This window comes from Vicia villosa, linkage group LG6, assembly GCF_029867415.1.
Source record: "Vicia villosa cultivar HV-30 ecotype Madison, WI linkage group LG6, Vvil1.0, whole genome shotgun sequence".
Classification (NCBI taxonomy): domain Eukaryota; kingdom Viridiplantae; phylum Streptophyta; class Magnoliopsida; order Fabales; family Fabaceae; genus Vicia; species Vicia villosa.
Window position 1 is genome coordinate 120,551,514 of NC_081185.1, and position 25,577 is coordinate 120,577,090.

Sequence of the window (25,577 nt, forward strand, 5' to 3'; positions counted from 1 at the left end):
CTGCAGGTTAGTGTTACTCGGACTTGGGAGCCCTTACTTACCCAACCGAGGTTGTACGGCTTCTCATGTGGTTTTGTGGACAACTTCAAATAATCTACCAATTTTTTCGACACCAGATTCTCCATGCCGCCACTATCCACAATTAGATTACACACTTTGTTCTTGATAGAACAATGTGTCTTGAACAAATTCTTGCGCTGCCCTTCGTCTTTGGATGCTAGTAACATTCGCTGCAACACAAAATTTATCCTCTCATCAGATTCTTCCACCGCAAACTCAACATCGGCATACTCATCGTTCTTAACTATAAAATCTTCTCTTTCCTCATCTTCCTCCCTTTCTTCCACAACAGCAGCGACTCTTCTTGTTGGACAAACATTTGATTTGTGGCCTCTTCTGTTACAACGATAACATGTATCTATAGCGGGTCTAGCATATGGATTATTTGGCCTCTGAATTGGTGCTTTACCATTCTGCACACTGCTAGAGCTGCTAGCCCCCTTATTCTCAAGATTAGAATCCCGGGATGTTGCATTCTTTTCCTTGTCACCTGCTGATTCAGAGTTACTTTGGGGTGAATACCTTTCAATACACGAGAAATTTCGAGGGGATTTCTCCATCAATTCTGCCTTCAAAGCCAAACTGGATGCTTCAGCTACGGTCCATAAAGTCTGTAAACCCATCTTCTCCTGCAAGGATCCCTTTAGACCACTGATGTATCGAGCCACTTTCTGGCTTTCTGATTCTCCTAATTCATTGCGCTCAGAAAACCGCAGGAACTCAACTGTGTATTCAGTCACGGTTCTCTTGCCTTGAACACACTCGATGTACATCTTATAAAGAATCTGCTCATAATCCTCTGGTAAAAACCGCTCCAGCATCAATTGTTTCATTCTTCTCCAAGTTCTGACTGACCCCTTTCTTTGTCTCTGCCTTTGAACAACAAGTTTATCCCACCAGACAGCTGCAGTACTTTTAAGCCTGATCGCAACCATTTTAACTTGCTTGTTCTCAGGGACAACCATAACGTCGAAGAACCTGTCGACGTCGATCTGCCAATCAAGAAACTCCTCCACTCCCATAGTTCTGTAGAACAATGGAATATCAGCCTTCACTCGATAGTCATGGTTGTTCTGTAGATTCCCACGATTATCCTCTTCATCGTAATGTTCTTCTTCATCGGAACTCAAATTTTCGACACAGTTTCCACCCCGTAGAATCCTAATCAGTTCCCACGATTATATAAAATATTTATATCACGGTCAATGTCAACATGCAAATTAAATAAAATATTTTGTTAATGTAATTTATGTATAAATCAGTAAAAGAATACCATTTTACAAAAACTAATTGACAAAACAAATAATATAGTTTGAAAAAAAGACAATATTTAAATTCTAAACTTTTTCATTACTCATGTTTTAAATAGTATTACATTAAAAATCTAAAAATAGCATTATTTTAAAACAATTTTTTATATTAAAATTGACAGTTATGTTATGGAGCAATGCTGAAGAATTTGAAGAAGAAAGTTGTTGACATGGTTAAACTACTAGGATTTGAGTTGAGGTAGGCGATTATCGTATTTTTCATCTTCAATATGTCTTATCGTATTTTTCATCTTCAATATGTCAACGATACCATATTTATAGTGGGAAAAAACGATTCAATATTCGGATCATAAAGGCAATTTTGCTTTTATTCGAGTTAATGTCCAATTTGAAAGTAATTTTTTAGAAAAGTTTGATTGCTGGGAACAATGTGCCCAATTTTGAATTGTAAAGGCAACATTCTACATTGCATATGGGTTGTCCAATGAGGCCCTGAATCCGGATGTTAATGGTGCCTTGTGATGGTGGAAGGTTATTTATCAATTGGAGCTAGGTAGTGGTGACACATCAAATGAGTATTGAGTTCAATTTGTAAATGGATTGGCGTGTTTTCAGCTTTACATAATGATGGGTAGCAAACACTTGGATCAGTTCCAAAGTCTCCTTGGGAGAGGAAGATCGTTAACTTCAAAACTAGCTGTGATTTGGTTCAAAGCTAGCTGTGATTTGGTTCGCCCTGGTTCGCCCGCATTTGGAAGTTTAGAAACTTTGAAGTTTTTGGAAATGAGGAAATCCAGATTGAAAAATTGGCTGAAGAGGCAAAAATATTGGTTTGGAAGTGGCTTAAGATAAGGTCGAAATCAATATCTATTAATATGGCATTATGGTTTTCAAACCCTAAGGTGTGTCTCAGTATCACGGACAATTGATTTTATGGGGCTTTGCTGCGCAGTCGAACCTTAGGTGTGCCTTGAAAGTTGATTGTGCTTGGAGTTTGTAGTTGCTGTCAATTTGAAGCTCTCTAGTTTTTGTTTGCGGAGTCTTTCTTTGGAATCAGCTTTATCTGATATGCAGCCCTGTTCTGCTGTTTTCTGTCTTGCAATCGAGTCTGATGTTGTGTATTAGGGATCTACTATTACGGACGTGGTTGCTTTTGCAGGTTTTGGATTGTTGCTCTATCTCTCGCCGGTGTGCATCTGATTCCTTCCTGTTATGTTGTCGTGAGATTTAGATATTCTTGGCAGGGTGTTGTGTTGGGTTGGGTCAGGTGTTTGGCTTATATTGATGTTTCTGTATCAGACGGATGGTGGCAGCGCGGACACACTTCATCTGCAGATGACAGTTAACACATCAGAACAGATGGTGACAGCAAGTCGATATAAGTGCAACGTTGGCGTATCATTTTCTTCGCAGCAAAACCGAGTCGGGATCGGCATTTGCATTCGTTATGAAGATGACCAATTTGTCTTCGTCAAAACAGCTTGGTTTACGCCACTGTACAATGTGGTAATAGAATTTCTGAAGGAGAAGGATTATGAGATCCCAAAAAGCAAAAGTTATCTTCTAGCATAGGTAATGGCGCCAAATTCGTAGATTAGTCCTAACTGCTTAATTTTCTCAGCATGAAGCAATTATCTGCTAGAGCCATGTGATGCAAGTGATTAGGCAAAGGCTTTTCCGTCAAAAATGCTAGCACACAAGGAGGTAACCATTTCATCTATAACCAAAAACTAGAGGTACATTTGAAAAACATTAAACTTTATTGTACTTGTATTTTTGCCCTATGTTGAATCTATTCACTTGATGCTTAAACCCATTCAACACTAAGGTCCTAACAGCTTGAACTCCTTGCTCCAATGACTCGTCAACCTGCCATAGTAAAGGCAACAAAAGAATGTTTTACTGTCAAATTCCTAATACGAAAAAAAAGATACATAATAGCATAAGCAGAAGTTTGTCAAATTATTACAATTTTGTGGTGACTGAAGTTTTTCACAACTAGCATAAGCAGAAAAATTCTGTTCTATGTAATGACAGCATAGCTAAACCAACACATGGCAGAATACTAGAAGGTATTACCTGCTTTCTTTCCACCGAACTGAACTTTTGTAGAAGAAACGCTCTTAAGTCCATAGTTCCAGGAGGACTTCCAATTCCTAAAAACACAATTTTGAAATATACTCTGATTAAAAACTCAAAAGGCTATATAAACTTATAAAGTGACAGTAGATAGAGAACTAACCGATTGCAAATCGAGGAAAATCACGGGAACCATCCAAATGGCCTATCACATTCATCAACCTGTACCAATATTAACACCAGTTATAGACTTCATAGTTATACGATATAATAATCCTTGTTTAAAGATCATGGAGTCATGTTTAAAACACAACAAGAGTCAATCAAGTTCAAATTCAGACAAGAGAGTTCTACTTTGAAGTAGAGTAGTCAAAAGAGGCGCTATCCCACTATAGTGGAGCAGAGGCCGACTGCTATGGGAAAGAGTCTTAGCAGTGCAGAACACTATAGCGACCACTACAAAGTAAATAACGGGATAACGGAGCAGAGTAGTTCCCGTCCCAGAGCGGTTTCTGGCCCGCTATCCTATTTCCCTCTAAAAAACCAAAATTACCCCTTAAATTTACAATGTTTTAAGGGTAATTTTGGGTTTTTTCAATCAAATGAGTTGAGACTCAACCTTAACCTTCCTGCATAGTCGTTTATGCACTTAAAGAAATCATGTGTGCTTTGATTTATGAGAAATACAACAAGCATTACCCATTGTGATGCCCATGTCCACCTTTAGGTGAAAGCTTCAAAACACCATTTGGAAGACTAGTTTCATCATAAACCTACATAAAAATTTCCAAAACTTAAACCCAAGCAAAACATCAATAAATTTCCAAATCATAACCAAACAAGATCAAAGTAAGAAATACATACCAGTAGAATATGACGCAAGGGCACTCGATAATATGCAGCAAGCGGCCCAACCTTTAAGAACATCAAAAACAAGATAACTCAAGCAAAAAAAGATAACATTCAAAATAACAAATCACAATAAGCACAAACAACTATAATCACCAAATCAGATAATTCATCCATAGCCAATTTCAGCTCGTTATTAATCACGAAAATCTAGCTATTATATACGGGGTGAAAACTAACCGATTCGCCGCTAAAATTCATGTAAGTTTGAGGCTTTGCCAACAAAACAGGTACTTCTCCTATAGAACCTAATCCAATCAAGGCTTTTGACTGTATTGTATTCATCAGAATGCCTTCATTTCGAGAAATACTATCAATCATTTCAAATCCAACCTAACGGAAAAAAACACCCATAAGATTAAATTCAGTAAATTGATTCAAAATTCAAGTACTTCAAAAACAAAAAAAAACTAGATAATAATAATGAAAATTACATTGTGTCTTGTGCCATGGTATTTGTTTCCAGGGTTACCCAAACCAACGATGAGCCAAGGAGTATATTCCACTATAGGTTCATTATTCGAGTGTGGCACCGAACAACGTACGGAGAACGATGTTTTGACTGAAGATTTAGTTGGATAACGAGGACTGTGAAGGTGGTTTTTCGGATAGGTTAAGGATAAGAATGGGGAAGACGCGAGATGAAACATTTATCTGTTGAAAAATAGAAAAGATTAAGGAACAATAACATGGTATAATTGAGAATAAAACATGGTGTCGTTTAGGAGAAGAAAAAGTCGTTTAAGTGAAGAGAACACTTACAGAGCATGAATTGGAAAATAGGAAGGAAAACACAATTTTCTGAACAGCTTGCAGGTTACTCCGAGTGAGTGGAGAAGAGAAAGAGAAGTGGTTTTTTTTTTTGTGTGTGTTAATAAGAGTAGTGTTTGGATGGGACTTGCAGATTTTTTTTCTCTGGTTTATTGTTTTTTTTTATAATTTTTTTTTTAAATTGCAAGATTAATGGTAAAAGTAGAACAATCTACCAATCGGGGTCACGTTTGAGTGTATGAGTGACAATGAACCAAACTAATTCAAAAATAATTTGAAATTCGATTCAAAAATTAAATCGTTGAATTAGGTTTATGAACCAAATAAGCTGAGTATGACCTAAAAATTAAGTTCGTTAATTAAATAACCTGAACTTGAATAATACACAGTTCAACTCGTTAGGTTCATGAGTCAATTGATTATATATGAGATAAATTATATTGTGATTGTAGGTTTAAATATTTGCTCTAAATTTTAGTAGTATATTTTATTTTAATATAATAGTTTTAATTGATAATTTATATTCTCAAGTGAGCAAAATATTTCTACAAATAATTATACAAATAAAATTAACATCGTATAAATTCTAATTTTATAACTTTTATTTTATTTCTATAACTTTTATTTTATTTTTATATTATTTATTTTAAAAATATTAATTTAAAATGTCATATATATATATATATATATATATATATATATATATATATATATATATATATATATATATATATAATTATTTTTAAGTACGTGAAATAAGTGAGTTGAACTAACAAGATAAACCGAACGAGTTGAATCGAAATGTTCGTGAACTTCTAACAAGTCGAGTTTGAGCTGAAAAAAAGTTCGTGATAAACTCAACTTAAACTGGGCAAATTCTTAACGAGTCGAGTTTGAGCTGAAAAAAGTTCGTCATAAACTCGAACTCGATCTCGGCCAATTCTTAACGAGTTAAACTGAGCTGAGGCGAGTTCGACTTGACTCGACTCATTTTCAGCCCTATTTGAGTGACTTTGAAACAGTAAAGTCACCGTGACTTTACCCTATTATCTCTCTTATTTTACTTTTTTTTATTTATATATTATTTGTTAAATATTTTTTCTGGCCAAAAGCAGCAAAATTTGTGCTAAAGTTACCTCCTACCGAACGCGTCTTACAAGTCAAATAAGCCTTGTCTTATATGGTGTGTTTGGTTCGGGATACTATGTAGTGATGCTATGAATGGTACAAGAAACATACATAAGCGTTAAGGACAAGAAATTAAAAATCATATACAATTCAAGTTTCCTACTAAATGTATATAATCAACTTGTCTTCAATAATACACAGCGGAAAGATAATGTCTGACGAGGTCTTCCTGCCATTTGCTTGGCCACAGTCTTCAAAGCAAACCTTCAAGCAATTCGTCTACTTCTAACCTGCTCCTGAAAAATAATAAGAGGATTGGGATGAGATTACTAAATCTCAGTGAGTTCCCCTATCTTACGGGTTCGCTCGGTTCTACAAGGTGCATGCAATCAAACGGATTCACCGAGAATCCAGGTTTTCCTCACGGCCAGGTACAAATACAAACAAGGGTACACCGTCAATGGAAGTCCCATAACTATCCAGTGAGGTAAAAACAACAACAGGATCAAAGCCATCACAAACAAGTATGCAGACCCGTACCCATGTACGAGGAATCCAGGAGCACAATCTGCCTGTCTACCTAGGCTGCCTAATCACACCCTCGGTGAGTTACACCCGTACATCGCATCAAGAGACTTGCACAAGCACATCGCAAGACTAATCGGATACTCCTCCTAAATGGAATCCATCCGAGATGGGTTACAGCCGTGACATTGCCTAAGTGGCGTCCGACCCCATCAGTGTCCATACGCAGATGAGTTAACATCGAGTGCAAATACGCCATCTTGACAATACGAGCCCACCGGGCGAAAGCCTAGTGATCTTGCCTATGTGGCATCACTATAGGTGAATCGGAAGTAATATTACCTACGTGGCATTACTTCTCCACCATACCAAGCACGCCGATATGTTAACATCGAGTGGGATACGCCCCGTAGGCCCTCACAAGCATATCGCAATGGTAGCTCAGGTGTGCATAACATACCGAGAACGCAGATGAGTTAACGTCGAGTGGGATACGCCCCGTAGGCCCTCACAAGCACATCGCAACGGTAATGATGGAACTAAGTCCATAAACAGGACTTACCACCTAGTAGCTTAAGCTTACTCCGATTCAAGCATACACACATCATCAATATCACACAGCACAGTATCAGCCATCACACAGGCAATCACATCCGAATGTTCAATCGGAACAAACGGAAAACAATGCATAACCATACATAACATTACATGTGATTTATAACTCATCCAACATGCATATCAATGTCATAACCATAGTATAATCATGCATTTAGTCATCATAGAAACACATATTCACTCTAATAATTCCATGATATTTTTCAATCCACAATAAGAGGCTTTCGGTTCCCAATTCAAAACGAAACTGCACTCAATAGGGAAAAGTATAAATTCTGCATCAGACCAATTCGCTACGCGAACTGCCAGCGAAGCCCCGATTCGCTACAGCGAGCAGCAGCGAGCTCCAGCGAGTAAATCAGTTCAACTTCCAGACTTATTCGCTATTAGTTCGCTTGAACGAACCATTCGCTACAACGAGCCAAAGTTCGCTAAGCGAAAATCCTTAACAAAGGAAAACCATAACTTTTCATAGTACATCTAAACTTCTAAAATACAAACAAGGTCCAATAATCAGGTTAGGATGATATTATACAACCTATAGTTAGGGTAATATTCTGGTCTAAGTTCAATACAAGGATCACATCTTATTGACATAAACTCAAGGCTAAAATTTATGCTTATTCTAAAACCAAGCAACTCCTAATCATATGCCATAATTTATCTCTGCATCAAAAGCATGTTATCTAAGCAATATCACCTAAAGCACTGGAAGACCTTTCCAACGCTTCTGACGGCACTCCGTTTCGAGTTGTAGAACTCAAGTTATGGCCATTTTAGTAAAAACATAATTATGCAGTCTGCAGACATTCGCTGCAGCGAACACAGAGTTCGCTGTAGCGAACCTGACAGTGCAGAACACGGATTTTAGGGTTCTAACCTCCATTTTTGCACCTTAATCAATCCTAATTCAATCTCAAACATGTAATAACGATACAATCCATTTATTATCATAATGAGAACATATTTTCATCACTTGATCAAGCATGCAAAGCATCAAACTCAACCCAAAACCCAACATGCATACATTCCCAAACTACCTACCCAAGTTCTATCTAATGGAACTCACCTTGGTTTGAGAGGAGATTCTGAGTTTGTTGTTAAGATAAGAAGATGATGACAGCTGCTCCTGTCCTTGATTCTTGCCTCTCCATCCAAATCCTCCAAGGTTGTGTACATGCATGATGATGAAGAAGCTTGAGCCCATACTCCTTCTCCTCTCCTCCTTTCACGTTTCCACCCTTCCCTTCTCTTCTTCTTCTTCTTCTTCTTCTTCTTCTAAATTCTGATTCTTTAAGCCAAACAAGTCCTTATTAAAGACATATTCTTTCTTGGCCCAAAATGCCCTTTAACTAGTTCTTATTTACAACAATGCCATGTAGTTCTATTCCAACTATACCATTAGATTCTAACCATTCCATATGAAAATTTTTCTTAATAAGTCTTCTTAGACCAATGTAGAATAATTCTATTTGTGCATTCCAATTACGAATTAACCAATTGAATTATCATGACCAGTGTTAGAGGATCGAGGTATTACATTCTCCCCCCCTTAAATAGAATTCGTCCTCGAATTCTTTCCAATCACCATGACAACAACATCCAGGCATCTCCATTCAACGAGGGAATGAAATTCCTTTACATTCCTCCTTAATATAACTTTATGACCTTGCCTCAGTTTTGTTCCATCCAAGAAACACAATCTGCTATTAATCTTGTGCCTTACCGGCCCCGATTGAAAACCTTAGATCTCACATAACATATCTCTTTCGAGGTCCTCAACCCCTACTCATCATACTGAGCATGTAGCCTTGAAACTGATGACAATCCATACCTAGTTGGATATTCATCGTACCTCATATCTACCGGACTCATCCTTACTTAACATAAGCCCCAGACTCTCCACTTTTGCCATTGGTTCCCATAAACACTGCCATTCCAAGAAATCTTATTACAACTTTCCTTCAATGACGATATCCCAGATTCACTTCCAAACGGATCTTTCATTCAGTCTTAGACCACATCACTGCCACTGCAAACCACAAGGGAGTAGGATCCCGAAACTACAGCCTTGATATCCGATGACTTCCCATAAAGTTCCATTGACAAAGAGTGAACTCTAACATCGATCCTACAATCATTGCCCAAGTTTTCACGCACGCTCATAAGTGCACCTGACATATTCACGACGAGTCTTTGTTAAGAAACATCCGTTACTTGACTTCATCATTCCAATGGTCACTATACTCACAAACTCGACCGTCGATCAGGGAACATTTGATCACACATCAATCATGAAGCCTCCTCTAAGCCGATCCATCAACATTACCTCTCAAGATTGTGGCAGAACATTGACAGATAGGAACAAATAAAAACATCACTCTGGTGATTTCTCTTAGGAAGATATTTCTATTCCAACACGAAATCTTACGAGTAGGCCATCCATACCCACTACATACTTATCTGATTCTGCTTATCCGTTGCGCTACTCTGATCTCAACCAGTCACACACTTCTTGGAATCCTTGGAATTACACTTCTTCCATAGTCCACTTAGTCTTCTTACTACACCACACTTAGTCCTTTATTAGCAACAATTCCTTCTCAACATTCGTCCAAATACAACACGTGCTTGAACCTTAAACATACTCATCGCCCCACTTCTCCTCGAGGTTGAGTAATGTCCAAAACTCAAGTCACTAACTTTTCCATTATTCTGAATTAGGTCCACTTGAGCACAACTTGATTCACATGCTTCGGTTCTAGAGCTCCTAAAGTCAAATGCTCTCTCTGATTACAAGTTTGCCTTATCTTACCGACTTCCACACCTTATAGCCGCCACGGTAATTCTTCCCAACCATACGACTTCATACCATTGGCATGACAATACTTCTAATAACTCATGCGACTTGATTGATGTAACAATCCTTTCTCATACGCGCTTCAATCACACAGTCGTCTAATGCCTCTTCGTCTCTGAATCTGACATAAGTTGACTCCTTCGGTTGCGTTCTCCAATGCCACATTTCTAACTGCTAAGGTGTAGTTACAAAACAAGAAATCATACTTTGTACCTTGAACATCTCCCTTTGGAATTCCACGACACTCCCAAAACCAATGTACCTATACTTTTCCAAGTCTTGCATTGTCTATGTTACTAAGGATCTAACAATACTCCTCTAGGTATATTCTACATCGAGCAAATACAGACACATTTCTTCCACTCCAACACTGTTTACCAAGGTAAGAGAATAACCACACATATCTCAAATCCCAAACACTCATGCGCAAAGGTTCACCAATCTAACAGATTAAGAAACATCCACAATGTAGAAACCTAAAATTCTCACGTGACCACGACCACCCAAGATCTCGTCATAAGCGTAACGTTAGAATCTAATCCATATCATTGTCATCCGCTCGCATAATCCTCAATAATCAAGCGCGACATATGGATTTTCATCCCGTCAACCTTATGAGAGTTTCGAGTTCGTGTCTCACGAGTGCCAAATCAGGATCCTACCTTTCAGGCCAACACTGTCCCATATCTATTAGAAAAGATAACTCACGCATCACGTGTACGACAACGATACTGTGGCGTCATACCTGTCTGGTAGTACCAACACGGTGGTCCAACTCCGAGGCCATGCACTCAAGTAATTTACCCAGTAGTGTATAACAGTCTCCACTCGTATCCTATCGCCACGACCGACAATAACTGGACAGGTCTCCCATTAGGGTCATTGCTCCTCAAGTCCTTCCAGTCACACAGAACATACACGAGAGAATCCCCCAAAGATAACTTCCAACATATAGGAATACCATGGCTATAACGACAACCATAAACGCGTTCAACCCGCCGATGTTGCAGATAACCACTAGTTCAATCCACCTTAGTACCAACACCTAGCGTAGTTCTACAGCTTCACTCGGGTTAGATGAATCACAACTAGTAGGAATCAAGAATCACGACACTCTGCATCTTCATCCATTCTGCTGCCTCCTAGCGTAGTTCTAGGACTCACGCATTTCAGAACGAGCATGGAGATGCAGTAGTTTCATCCACCAGAACAGACGTCCAAGACTTCCCCAATTGAAGGTCACCATTTCCACTATTCTATTAGCCCTTAATTGGGTAACTACATACTACTTATAGTACACCAGAACGAGTTAGAGTGTAGCTCCTTATCTATACAAGTACTTCCCAAGCCAGATTGACTAAAAGATACAATATCTTGTACAAACTCCCATAAGTCTTCCATTCAACCGTTTCTCCATCCATGCATGCTACTAACACCACGATCGAGCAACACATTTCTAAGCTGGGCTTTATCACAAAATTCCCTTACTTCATTCCTACTCAGACGCTTCGTGAATTTCCTCCACTACTACAAGGATCCAAAGAAGGTTCATTCCGTTCAATCGAAATCTTAGAACTCCCAATCATTTCAAACCTTACTACGACAGTTGGGTAGTCCACGATTCCTCGACCAACACTCCTCTTATGGCGGACAATCTCAACATTCCCTCTACTCAACTGGCTTCTACTACTTCAGCTCGAGTCGTTTCGAATCTTGCGCATCCTCGTAGTGGCTCTACCACGATCTTATCTATCGCATATACAGTCAGTGAGCTGGCCAGGCTCAATGAATGAATACTACGATAGTAAAAATCGGGCTAGCAACACACACATGTGAGGGAGAAGAGAATTGCTAGTGAGGTCTTTTGGCAGGGACAAGAATCGACCTGCTTTGATACCAATTGTAACACCCCATACATATATGTCTAGAATAATATGTAATGATGCTATGAATGGTACAAGAAACATACATAAGCGTTAAAGACAAGAAATTAAAAATCATATACAATTCAAGTTTCCTACTAAATGTATATAATCAACTTGTCTTCAATAATACACAGCGGAAAGATAATGTCTGACGAGGTCTTCCAGCCATTTGCTTGTCCACAGTCTTCAAAGCAAACCTTCAAGCAATCCGTCTACTTCTAACCTGCTCCTGAAAAATAATAAGAGGATTGGGATGAGATTACTAAATCTTAGTGAGTTCCCCTATCTTACGGGTTCGCTCGGTTCTACAAGGTGCATGCAATCAAACAGATTCACCGAGAATCCGGGTTTTCCTCACGGCCAGGTACAAATACAAACAAGGGTACACCGTCAATGGAAGTCCCATAACTATACAGTGAGGTAAAAACAACAACAGGATCAAAGCCATCACAAACAAGTATGCAGACCCGTACCCATGTACGAGGAATCCAGGAGCACAATCTGCCTGTCTACCTAGGCTGCCTAATCACACCCTCGGTGAGTTACACCCGTACATCGCATCAAGAGACTTGCACAAGCACATCGCAAGACTAATCGGATACTCCTCCTAAATGGAATCCATCCGAGATGGGTTACAGCCGTGACATTGCCTAAGTGGCGTCCGACCCCATCAGTGTCCATACGCAGATGAGTTAACATCGAGTGCAAATACGCCATCTTGACAATACGAGCCCACCGGGCGAAAGCCTAGTGATCTTGCCTATGTGGCATCACTATAGGTGAATCGGAAGTAATATTACCTACGTGGCATTACTTCTCCACCATACCAAGCACGCCGATATGTTAACGTCGAGTGGGATACGCCCCGTAGGCCCTCACAAGCATATCGCAATGGTAGCTCAGGTGTGCATAACATACCGAGAACGCAGATGAGTTAACGTCGAGTGGGATACGCCCCGTAGGCCCTCACAAGCACATCGCAACGGTAATGATGGAACTAAGTCCATAAACAGGACTTACCACCTAGTAGCTTAAGCTTACTCCGATTCAAGCATACACACATCATTAATATCACACAGCACAGTATCAGCCATCACACAGGCAATCACATCCGAATGTTCAATCGGAACAAACGGAAAACAATGCATAACCATACATAACATTACATGTGATTTATAACTCATCCAACATGCATATCAATGTCATAACCATAGTATAATCATGCATTTAGTCATCATAGAAACACATATTCACTCTAATAATTCCATGATATTTTTCAATCCACAATAAGAGGCTTTCGGTTCCCAATTCAAAACGAAACTGCACTCAATAGGGAAAAGTATAAATTCTGCATCAGACCAATTCGCTACGCGAACTGCCAGCGAAGCCCCGATTCGCTACAGCGAGCAGCAGCGAGCTCCAGCGAGTAAATCAGTTCAACTTCCAGACTTATTCGCTATTAGTTCGCTAGAACGAACCATTCGCTACAGCGAGCCAAAGTTCGCTAAGCGAAAATCCTTAACAAAGGAAAACCATAACTTTTCATAGTACATCTAAACTTCTAAAATACAAACAAGGTCCAATAATCAGGTTAGGATGATATTATACAACCTATAGTTAGGGTAATATTCTGGTCTAAGTTCAATACAAGGATCACATCTTATTGACATAAACTCAAGGCTAAAATTTATGCTTATTCTAAAACCAAGCAACTCCTAATCATATGCCATAATTTATCTCTGCATCAAAAGCATGTTATCTAAGCAATATCACCTAAAGCACTGGAAGACCTTTCCAACGCTTCTGACGGCACTCCGTTTCGAGTTGTAGAACTCAAGTTATGGCCATTTTAGTAAAAACATAATTATGCAGTCTGCAGACATTCGCTGCAGCGAACACAGAGTTCGCTGTAGCGAACCTGACAGTGCAGAACACGGATTTTAGGGTTCTAACCTCCATTTTTGCACCTTAATCAATCCTAATTCAATCTCAAACATGTAATAACGATACAATCCATTTATTATCATAATGAGAACATATTTTCATCACTTGATCAAGCATGCAAAGCATCAAACTCAACCCAAAACCCAACATGCATACATTCCCAAACTACCTACCCAAGTTCTATCTAATGGAACTCACCTTGGTTTGAGAGGAGATTCTGAGTTTGTTGTTAAGATAAGAAGATGATGACAGCTGCTCCTGTCCTTGATTCTTGCCTCTCCATCCAAATCCTCCAAGGTTGTGTACATGCATGATGATGAAGAAGCTTGAGCCCATACTCCTTCTCCTCTCCTCCTTTCACGTTTCCACCCTTCCCTTCTCTTCTTCTTCTTCTTCTTCTTCTTCTTCTAAATTCTGATTCTTTAAGCCAAACAAGTCCTTATTAAAGACATATTCTTTCTTGGCCCAAAATGCCCTTTAACTAGTTCTTATTTACAACAATGCCATGTAGTTCTATTCCAACTATACCATTAGATTCTAACCATTCCATATGAAACTTTTTCTTAATAAGTCTTCTTAGACCAATGTAGAATAATTCTATTTGTGCATTCCAATTACGAATTAACCAATTGAATTATCATGACCAGTGTTAGAGGATCGAGGTATTACATTCTCCCCCCCTTAAATAGAATTCGTCCTCGAATTCTTTCCAATCACCATGACAACAACATCCAGGCATCTCCATTCAACGAGGGAATGAAATTCCTTTACATTCCTCCTTAATATAACTTTATGACCTTGCCTCAGTTTTGTTCCATCCAAGAAACACAATCTGCTATTAATCTTGTGCCTTACCGGCCCCGATTGAAAACCTTAGATCTCACATAACATATCTCTTTCGAGGTCCTCAACCCCTACTCATCATACTGAGCATGTAGCCTTGAAACTGATGACAATCCATACCTAGTTGGATATTCATCGTACCTCATATCTACCGGACTCATCCTTACTTAACATAAGCCCCAGACTCTCCACTTTTGCCATTGGTTCCCATAAACACTGCCATTCCAAGAAATCTTATTACAACTTTCCTTCAATGACGATATCCCAGATTCACTTCCAAACGGATCTTTCATTCAGTCTTAGACCACATCACTGCCACTGCAAACCACAAGGGAGTAGGATCCCGAAACTACAGCCTTGATATCCGATGACTTCCCATAAAGTTCCATTGACAAAGAGTGAACTCTAACATCGATCCTACAATCATTGCCCAAGTTTTCACGCACGCTCATAAGTGCACCTGACATATTCACGACGAGTCTTTGTTAAGAAACATCCGTTACTTGACTTCATCATTCCAATGGTCACTATACTCACAAACTCGACCGTCGATCAGGGAACATTTGATCACACATCAATCATGAAGCCTCCTCTAAGCCGATCCATCAACATTACCTCTCAAGATTGTGGCAGAACATTGACAGATAGGAACAAATAAAAACATCACTCTGGTGATTTCTCTTAGGAAGATATTTCTATTCCAACACGAAATCTTACGAGTAGGCCATCCATACCCACTACATACTTATCTGATTCTGCTTATCCGTTGCGCTACTCTGATCTCAACCAGTCACACACTTCTTGGAATCCTTGGAATTACACTTCTTCCATAGTCCACTTAGTCTTCTTACTACACCACACTTAGTCCTTTATTAGCAACAATTCCTTCTCAACATTCGTCCAAATACAACACGTGCTTGAACCTTAAACATACTCATCGCCCCACTTCTCCTCGAGGTTGAGTAATGTCCAAAACTCAAGTCACTAACTTTTCCATTATTCTGAATTAGGTCCACTTGAGCACAACTTGATTCACATGCTTCGGTTCTAGAGCTCCTAAAGTCAAATGCTCTCTCTGATTACAAGTTTGCCTTATCTTACCGACTTCCACACCTTATAGCCGCCACGGTAATTCTTCCCAACCATACGACTTCATACCATTGGCATGACAATACTTCTAATAACTCATGCGACTTGATTGATGTAACAATCCTTTCTCATACGCGCTTCAATCACACAGTCGTCTAATGCCTCTTCGTCTCTGAATCTGACACAAGTTGACTCCTTCGGTTGCGTTCTCCAATGCCACATTTCTAACTGCTAAGGTGTAGTTACAAAACAAGAAATCATACTTTGTACCTTGAACATCTCCCTTTGGAATTCCACGACACTCCCAAAACCAATGTACCTATACTTTTCCAAGTCTTGCATTGTCTATGTTACTAAGGATCTAACAATACTCCTCTAGGTATATTCTACATCGAGCAAATACAGACACATTTCTTCCACTCCAACACTGTTTACCAAGGTAAGAGAATAACCACACATATCTCAAATCCCAAACACTCATGCGCAAAGGTTCACCAATCTAACAGATTAAGAAACATCCACAATGTAGAAACCTAAAATTCTCACGTGACCACGACCACCCAAGATCTCGTCATAAGCGTAACGTTAGAATCTAATCCATATCATTGTCATCCGCTCGCATAATCCTCAATAATCAAGCGCGACATATGGATTTTCATCCCGTCAACCTTATGAGAGTTTCGAGTTCGTGTCTCACGAGTGCCAAATCAGGATCCTACCTTTCAGGCCAACACTGTCCCATATCTATTAGAAAAGATAACTCACGCATCACGTGTACGACAACGATACTGTGGCGTCATACCTGTCTGGTAGTACCAACACGGTGGTCCAACTCCGAGGCCATGCACTCAAGTAATTTACCCAGTAGTGTATAACAGTCTCCACTCGTATCCTATCGCCACGACCGACAATAACTGGACAGGTCTCCCATTAGGGTCATTGCTCCTCAAGTCCTTCCAGTCACACAGAACATACACGAGAGAATCCCCCAAAGATAACTTCCAACATATAGGAATACCATGGCTATAACGACAACCATAAACGCGTTCAACCCGCCGATGTTGCAGATAACCACTAGTTCAATCCACCTTAGTACCAACACCTAGCGTAGTTCTACAGCTTCACTCGGGTTAGATGAATCACAACTAGTAGGAATCAAGAATCACGACACTCTGCATCTTCATCCATTCTGCTGCCTCCTAGCGTAGTTCTAGAACCCACGCATTTCAGAACGAGCATGGAGATGCAGTAGTTTCATCCACCAGAACAGACGTCCAAGACTTCCCCAATTGAAGGTCACCATTTCCACTATTCTATTAGCCCTTAATTGGGTAACTACATACTACTTATAGTACACCAGAACGAGTTAGAGTGTAGCTCCTTATCTATACAAGTACTTCCCAAGCCAGATTGACTAAAAGATACAATATCTTGTACAAACTCCCATAAGTCTTCCATTCAACCGTTTCTCCATCCATGCATGCTACTAACACCACGATCGAGCAACACATTTCTAAGCTGGGCTTTATCACAAAATTCCCTTACTTCATTCCTACTCAGACGCTTCGTGAATTTCCTCCACTACTACAAGGATCCAAAGAAGGTTCATTCCGTTCAATCGAAATCTTAGAACTCCCAATCATTTCAAACCTTACTACGACAGTTGGGTAGTCCACGATTCCTCGACCAACACTCCTCTTATGGCGGACAATCTCAACATTCCCTCTACTCAACTGGCTTCTACTACTTCAGCTCGAGTCGTTTCGAATCTTGCGCATCCTCGTAGTGGCTCTACCACGATCTTATCTATCGCATATACAGTCAGTGAGCTGGCCAGGCTCAATGAATGAATACTACGATAGTAAAAATCGGGCTAGCAACACACACATGTGAGGGAGAAGAGAATTGCTAGTGAGGTCTTTTGGCAGGGACAAGAATCGACCTGCTTTGATACCAATTGTAACACCCCATACATATATGTCTAGAATAATATGTAATGATGCTATGAATGGTACAAGAAACATACATAAGCGTTAAAGACAAGAAATTAAAAATCATATACAATTCAAGTTTCCTACTAAATGTATATAATCAACTTGTCTTCAATAATACACAGCGGAAAGATAATGTCTGACGAGGTCTTCCAGCCATTTGCTTGTCCACAGTCTTCAAAGCAAACCTTCAAGCAATCCGTCTACTTCTAACCTGCTCCTGAAAAATAATAAGAGGATTGGGATGAGATTACTAAATCTTAGTGAGTTCCCCTATCTTACGGGTTCGCTCGGTTCTACAAGGTGCATGCAATCAAACAGATTCACCGAGAATCCGGGTTTTCCTCACGGCCAGGTACAAATACAAACAAGGGTACACCGTCAATGGAAGTCCCATAACTATACAGTGAGGTAAAAACAACAACAGGATCAAAGCCATCACAAACAAGTATGCAGACCCGTACCCATGTACGAGGAATCCAGGAGCACAATCTGCCTGTCTACCTAGGCTGCCTAATCACACCCTCGGTGAGTTACACCCGTACATCGCATCAAGAGACTTGCACAAGCACATCGCAAGACTAATCGGATACTCCTCCTAAATGGAATCCATCCGAGATGGGTTACAGCCGTGACATTGCCTAAGTGGCGTCCGACCCCATCAGTGTCCATACGCAGATGAGTTAACATCGAGTGCAAATACGCCATCTTGACAATACGAGCCCACCGGGCGAAAGCCTAGTGATCTTGCCTATGTGGCATCACTATAGGTGAATCGGAAGTAATATTACCTACGTGGCATTACTTCTCCACCATACCAAGCACGCCGATATGTTAACGTCGAGTGGGATACGCCCCGTAGGCCCTCACAAGCATATCGCAATGGTAGCTCAGGTGTGCATAACATACCGAGAACGCAGATGAGTTAACGTCGAGTGGGATACGCCCCGTAGGCCCTCACAAGCACATCGCAACGGTAATGATGGAACTAAGTCCATAAACAGGACTTACCACCTAGTAGCTTAAGCTTACTCCGATTCAAGCATACACACATCATTAATATCACACAGCACAGTATCAGCCATCACACAGGCAATCACATCCGAATGTTCAATCGGAACAAACGGAAAACAATGCATAACCATACATAACATTACATGTGATTTATAACTCATCCAACATGCATATCAATGTCATAACCATAGTATAATCATGCATTTAGTCATCATAGAAACACATATTCACTCTAATAATTCCATGATATTTTTCAATCCACAATAAGAGGCTTTCGGTTCCCAATTCAAAACGAAACTGCACTCAATAGGGAAAAGTATAAATTCTGCATCAGACCAATTCGCTACGCGAACTGCCAGCGAAGCCCCGATTCGCTACAGCGAGCAGCAGCGAGCTCCAGCGAGTAAATCAGTTCAACTTCCAGACTTATTCGCTATTAGTTCGCTAGAACGAACCATTCGCTACAGCGAGCCAAAGTTCGCTAAGCGAAAATCCTTAACAAAGGAAAACCATAACTTTTCATAGTACATCTAAACTTCTAAAATACAAACAAGGTCCAATAATCAGGTTAGGATGATATTATACAACCTATAGTTAGGGTAATATTCTGGTCTAAGTTCAATACAAGGATCACATCTTATTGACATAAACTCAAGGCTAAAATTTATGCTTATTCTAAAACCAAGCAACTCCTAATCATATGCCATAATTTATCTCTGCATCAAAAGCATGTTATCTAAGCAATATCACCTAAAGCACTGGAAGACCTTTCCAACGCTTCTGACGGCACTCCGTTTCGAGTTGTAGAACTCAAGTTATGGCCATTTTAGTAAAAACATAATTATGCAGTCTGCAGACATTCGCTGCAGCGAACACAGAGTTCGCTGTAGCGAACCTGACAGTGCAGAACACGGATTTTAGGGTTCTAACCTCCATTTTTGCACCTTAATCAATCCTAATTCAATCTCAAACATGTAATAACGATACAATCCATTTATTATCATAATGAGAACATATTTTCATCACTTGATCAAGCATGCAAAGCATCAAACTCAACCCAAAACCCAACATGCATACATTCCCAAACTACCTACCCAAGTTCTATCTAATGGAACTCACCTTGGTTTGAGAGGAGATTCTGAGTTTGTTGTTAAGATAAGAAGATGATGACAGCTGCTCCTGTCCTTGATTCTTGCCTCTCCATCCAAATCCTCCAAGGTTGTGTACATGCATGATGATGAAGAAGCTTGAGCCCATACTCCTTCTCCTCTCCTCCTTTCACGTTTCCACCCTTCCCTTCCCTTCTCTTCTTCTTCTTCTTCTTCTTCTTATTCTTCTTCTTCTTCTTCTTCTAAATTTTGATTCTTTAAGCCAAACAAGTCCTTATTAAAGACATATTCTTTCTTGGCCCAAAATGCCCTTTAACTAGTTCTTATTTACAACAATGCCATGTAGTTCTATTCCAACTATACCATTAGATTCTAACCATTCCATATGAAACTTTTTCTTAATAAGTCTTCTTAGACCAATGTAGAATAATTCTATTTGTGCATTCCAATTACGAATTAACCAATTGAATTATCATGACCAGTGTTAGAGGATCGAGGTATTACATATGTGACTTTTTTCAATTATTTTTATCAATTTATTATAATTGTTCTTCAACTTCAAATTATTTTTGAATTTTTGTATTTAAGATAGATTATAATCATTGCATTTTTTAAATAATTTTTTATGTTTATTTATGTTGATTTTATTATTTTGTTATATATCCTATTATATTTTCTTTTATATCAAATTTTCACCTATTTATTTTATTTTTTATTCATTTTAATAAAAAAATGTAAATCATTAATAGTTAATCATAAGTTATTTTATATATTTGTTTTATTAAATGTTTCATCACGATTTAACCGTTGTTATCAGCATATAATTTAGTTTGTGTCAGAAAGTTATAATCTAAATCAAGTGTCCTCAATTTTTTAACTTATGTGATAAATTATAACTTATTTCGTCACTCAATATTATAAATTTTATAACTAAAAAAATATGTATTAATTTTTCACATTTGATATCGTATCACTTATATAAGACTATAAAGATAAAAATGTAAATTATTAATAAAACATCTCTCATTCCCTCCTGAACTAAACATATTTTTAATTAAAATACATCTCCTCCCCTCCTCTCTTTTGAACCAAACACTTATCTGATTAAAAAAAATTCATCCCATCCTCTCATCTCTTTTGAACCAAACACTTATCTGATTAAAACAATTTCTCACCTCCCCTCCCATTCCTTTCCCTCCATTAAGATCTCTCTCCTCCCCCTTATTTGAACCAAACATACCCTTAGTAAAGGAATTAAAATATTCTTACTCTTTTATATATTTTGATTGTAATTTTTTTTTGCGCGTGTGTTTGATTCAAGTATTAAAATTTCAATCTTAAAAATATTATTTTACGAAATATTATTATTAAGAATTTTATTCTTATTTTTGTGTTTGATAAATAATTTAAGTTTTTAAAATATTTATAAAATATATTTTATTTAAAATTTTAAAATAAAAAATAAATAAAATAAATAAATAGATATGGGAAGTTATTGGTGGTTGTTAAGGGTCTGTTTGGTTGGGGGTAAATGGAGGGGAGAGGAGAAAATATTTAATAATTTTTTATGTTTGGTTCAAAATTCCTTCTGGGCCACTTTTTACTTCTCCCCAATTCGGGAGATTTGGACTTTAGAGGGGAGCGGAGGTGTTTCATTTTAATTATAATTATATTTACATATTTCCTCTTATTTATTTATTTAAATATGAATTTAACTTATTAAAATATTAAAAGTTCTATTTTGAACAAATTTTATCTTTTTCTTTATATTTCTTGTATTTTTATATCTTCATCTTATTATCATTATATTCATTTAAATTTTTTATATTTTAATGTTACTTTTTAATTATCGTAATGTTTTTGTTTCTAATAATTGTTAGATTTTATTGTATTCGATAATTTTTTGAAAACTATATATTATAATCGTTACATTTTTATAAAAAATTTCATGATGTTTTTTGATTGACTACTTATATTTTGTCAATGAATTTGTATTTGAATTATAAGTAGTAAATATGATAAGTCTTATGGTAAAATTAAAAGGATAAAAAAGTAAATTAGTTTTAAAATACCTCCCCTCCCCTTGTGAACCAAACATATTTGTAAATAAAATTTCTCTCCTCCCCTCCCCTTTCATATTTTAAACCAAACATATATGTAATTAAAATCCCCCCTCCCTTCCCCTCACTTCCCCTTCCCTTGATAAAAAGCCCTCCCCTCCACTCGATTGAACTAAACAGACCCTAAGAGATTTTAAACAATTCAAATATTGTAATCGGTTAACACGAGTGAGTAACTGGTCACAAGTGTCAAAATAAGTCAAATGAATTGAAGAAAAGTGATTATGGAGTTGTGGTAACTGGTTACGCATTCGCAGTAACCGGTTACCACTATTAGTATTTTTCAAAATTGTAGGAGCTGTAACCGGTTACAAGTTTTGTGTAATCGATTGCAGGTACGAGTTTTTCAATTTTCTATTATTTGACTTATGTAGCTTGTGTCCCAATTTACTTAATAGTTGTATAAATATCTCAGAGGCATCCTCATCAATGTTAATGAAAATGTATATTTTCACCCTCAATTATCTCTCTATATAACTCTCTCTCTCTCTCCCTCTCTCTCTCCACATTTAAACCCTCCATTTTCACCAACCAAGGGATTCCAAGTTCTAACATTTGGAATCAAGTTCCCGGTTCTAATCCACCAAATACCTAGTGTGCAACATGAATTCTGTCTCCAATAAAAGAATCCCTACAAACCTACCCACTATTGATGCAAAGAATTACGACAAATAGTGCAAGCAAATGAAGGTGTTGTCTGGCTACTAAGATGTTCTTAAAGTGATCAAGAACAGTGTGAATCCTCTTATCGAAGTTGCAACAAATGCACAACGAGCAGCTCACAAGGAAGAGAATAAGAAAGATTACAAAGCGTTGTTTTTGATCCATCAATGTATGAATGGTGACAACTTTGAGAAAGTCTGGTGATTGTGAATAGTCAAAGCAAGTGTGGGAAATCTTGGAAAAGACATATGTAGAGGTTGTGTGAATGAAACATTTATCTGTTGAAAAATAGAAAAGATTAAGAAAAATAACATAGGATAATTGAGAATAAAACATGGTGTCGTTTAAGAGAAGAAAAAGTCGTTTAAGTAAAGAGAACACTTAGGCTTTGTTTGGATTGATGGAATCGGGTGGAGCGGAGCGGAATGGGATGGAATAAAATGATATTCCATTTTTTGGATAAGTTAAAAACGGATGGAGTGGAGCGGAATGGAGTGGTATGGATTCCATTCCATTCCATCACTTACCACCATTTTTCTTCCCTTCCGATTTGGGCGGAATGAACAACTTACTTTGTTCCGTCCTGAAATTTCCAAACAATAGTATGCTATCTTCGTTCCGCTCCGCTCCACTCCGCTCCATCCCACTCTGCTCCACTCCATTCCGCTCTGTTGATTTTATGATATCCAAACATAGCCTTACAGAGCATGAATTGGAAAATAGGAAGGAAAAGACAGTCTTTTCTTTTGAACAGCTTGCGGGTTACTCCGAGTGAGTGGAGAAGACAGAGAGAAGTGTTTTTTTTAAGGGTCCGTTTGGTTCAACGGAGGAGAGGGGAGGGGAGGGAATTTAATCGAGGGGAGAGGAATGTAGAGGAAGTGAGGGGGGAGAATTTAACTAAATATATATGTTTGGTTCAAAGAAGGGGAGAAATTTTTAACAACAAGTATGTTTAGTTAACAAGGGGGAGCTGTGAGATTTTAAAATTAATTTACCTTTTTATCCTTATAATTATTATTATCATTTGTATTTAGTAAAAATAATTCTAAGTAACAATATAATTCTAAATAACAATAGTATTGAGTAAATTTCTTCAAATAATAACTTGTTCATTCATAAACTATAATATAACCGTAAACAACGACACACATTAGTTGAATTATATATCTTCAACACAAATCAAATCATTATGCGATCATCTCATTCATCTAACCCAATAAAACAATTTTTATAATTAAAAATAAATAAAATAATATTAAAATATTAAAAAAATTGAACAAATAATATTAGAGTTAAATTTTTTATTTATAACATAAATATATTATATTTGCATATTTTGTATATTATTATTATTATTATTATTATTATTATTATTATATTATAAAAAAGAACTGATATAAGTATAAGTATGTTGTTATTATAAAAAAAATAACTTAATATAAAAAAAGGAACTTCAACAAAATAAAAAGAAAAAAATTCACTTGAGAACAACAACGCACAAATAGTAACCGCACAATAGAACAAAAATTAACGTAATATAATACAGAGAAAAAATTTAGTCTTTAATAATTTAATAAGGACAATTTTGGAATTAAAAAAATAATTGAGGTTAAAATAGGGAAAATAATAAAACTATAATTATTGAATCTTCCCTCCCCTCCAAATCCCTCCAATTTGGAGGGGAGCAAAAAGTGAGTCTAGGAGGGATTTTGCTCCCCTCCCCCTTATAAAAAATGAACCAAACACATATTGTTATAATTATCCCCTCCCCTCCATCTACTCCCAACCAAACGGACCCTAAGTAAAAAAGAGTAGTGTTTGGAGGGGACTTGTAGATATTTTTTTCTCTGTTTTGGTTTATTGTTTTTAAAATTTTTTAATTTTAAAATTGCAAGATTAATGGTACAAGTAGAACAATCTACCAAATCCCTCCTGGCGCGGTCTAGGGCGAGAGACCTTGATAAAGATCTCTCACGTAAACGAGTTCGATATGAGATTTCGATAATTTTAATTTTTTTTAAAGTTTGTAGCGGAGATTATTAATCCAAAAAATTAAAAATCTTAACAAAATAAAACATTACATTTTTTTGATGAATAGAAATAGCGGGAGTTATTTTGCGGGGTTCAAAACCTCTGCAATGCAAATCTGTTGAAAAATTGATCATAAGGAAAATCTCATATGAGAGACCTTAATAATTCGAAAAGTCAAATAAATCTTTTAAAAAAAGAATTCAAGTATTCTTATTCTTTCATATATATTTTGATTATAATTTTTTTACTGCATGTGTTTTTTCAAGTATTAAAACTTTAACCTTAAAAATATTATTTTAGGAAATATTATTGCTGAGAACTTTATTATTTTTTTTTGAATTTGATAAATAATTTAAGTTTTTATTTAAGTTTTCAGAAATATTTATAAAATATATTTTATTCAAAAATAAAAAATAAATAAATAGATGTGGAAAATTATTGGTGGTTCTTAAAAGATTTTAAATGATTCAAATGCTATAATCGGTTAACACAAGTGTGTAATCGGTTACAAGTGTAAAAAAAAGTCAAAAAAACTGAAGAAAAGTGATTTTGGAGTTGGTGTAACGGGTTACGCATTTGTAGCAATCATTTTTCACTGTTAGTATTTTTAAAATTTGTAGAAGCTGTAAC

At 37.4% G+C, this 25,577-nt stretch overlaps 1 protein-coding gene across 2 annotated transcripts; it reads right to left on the bottom strand.

Annotated features, from left to right (window-relative positions):
• Nucleotides 1-3,004: 3,004 nt before the first annotated feature.
• On the bottom strand, nucleotides 3,005-23,704 carry LOC131612222 (chloroplastic group IIB intron splicing facilitator CRS2-B, chloroplastic-like). 2 transcript variants are annotated; one of them, XM_058884026.1, is made up of 8 exons: nucleotides 23,619-23,704; nucleotides 4,754-4,973; nucleotides 4,500-4,652; nucleotides 4,275-4,325; nucleotides 4,110-4,183; nucleotides 3,574-3,632; nucleotides 3,411-3,487; nucleotides 3,005-3,200 (listed from the first exon to the last, which is right to left on the bottom strand). In XM_058884026.1, the coding sequence occupies exons 2-8, from the start codon at nucleotides 4,967-4,969 to the stop codon at nucleotides 3,084-3,086; spliced, it is 747 nt and encodes a 248-aa protein (XP_058740009.1). In that variant the 5' UTR covers nucleotides 4,970-4,973; nucleotides 23,619-23,704; the 3' UTR covers nucleotides 3,005-3,083. The 2 variants fall into 2 exon arrangements, with proteins under 2 accessions (XP_058740009.1, XP_058740008.1); XM_058884025.1 differs by lacking the exon at nucleotides 23,619-23,704 and adding an exon at nucleotides 5,082-5,236.
• Nucleotides 23,705-25,577: the final 1,873 nt, after the last annotated feature.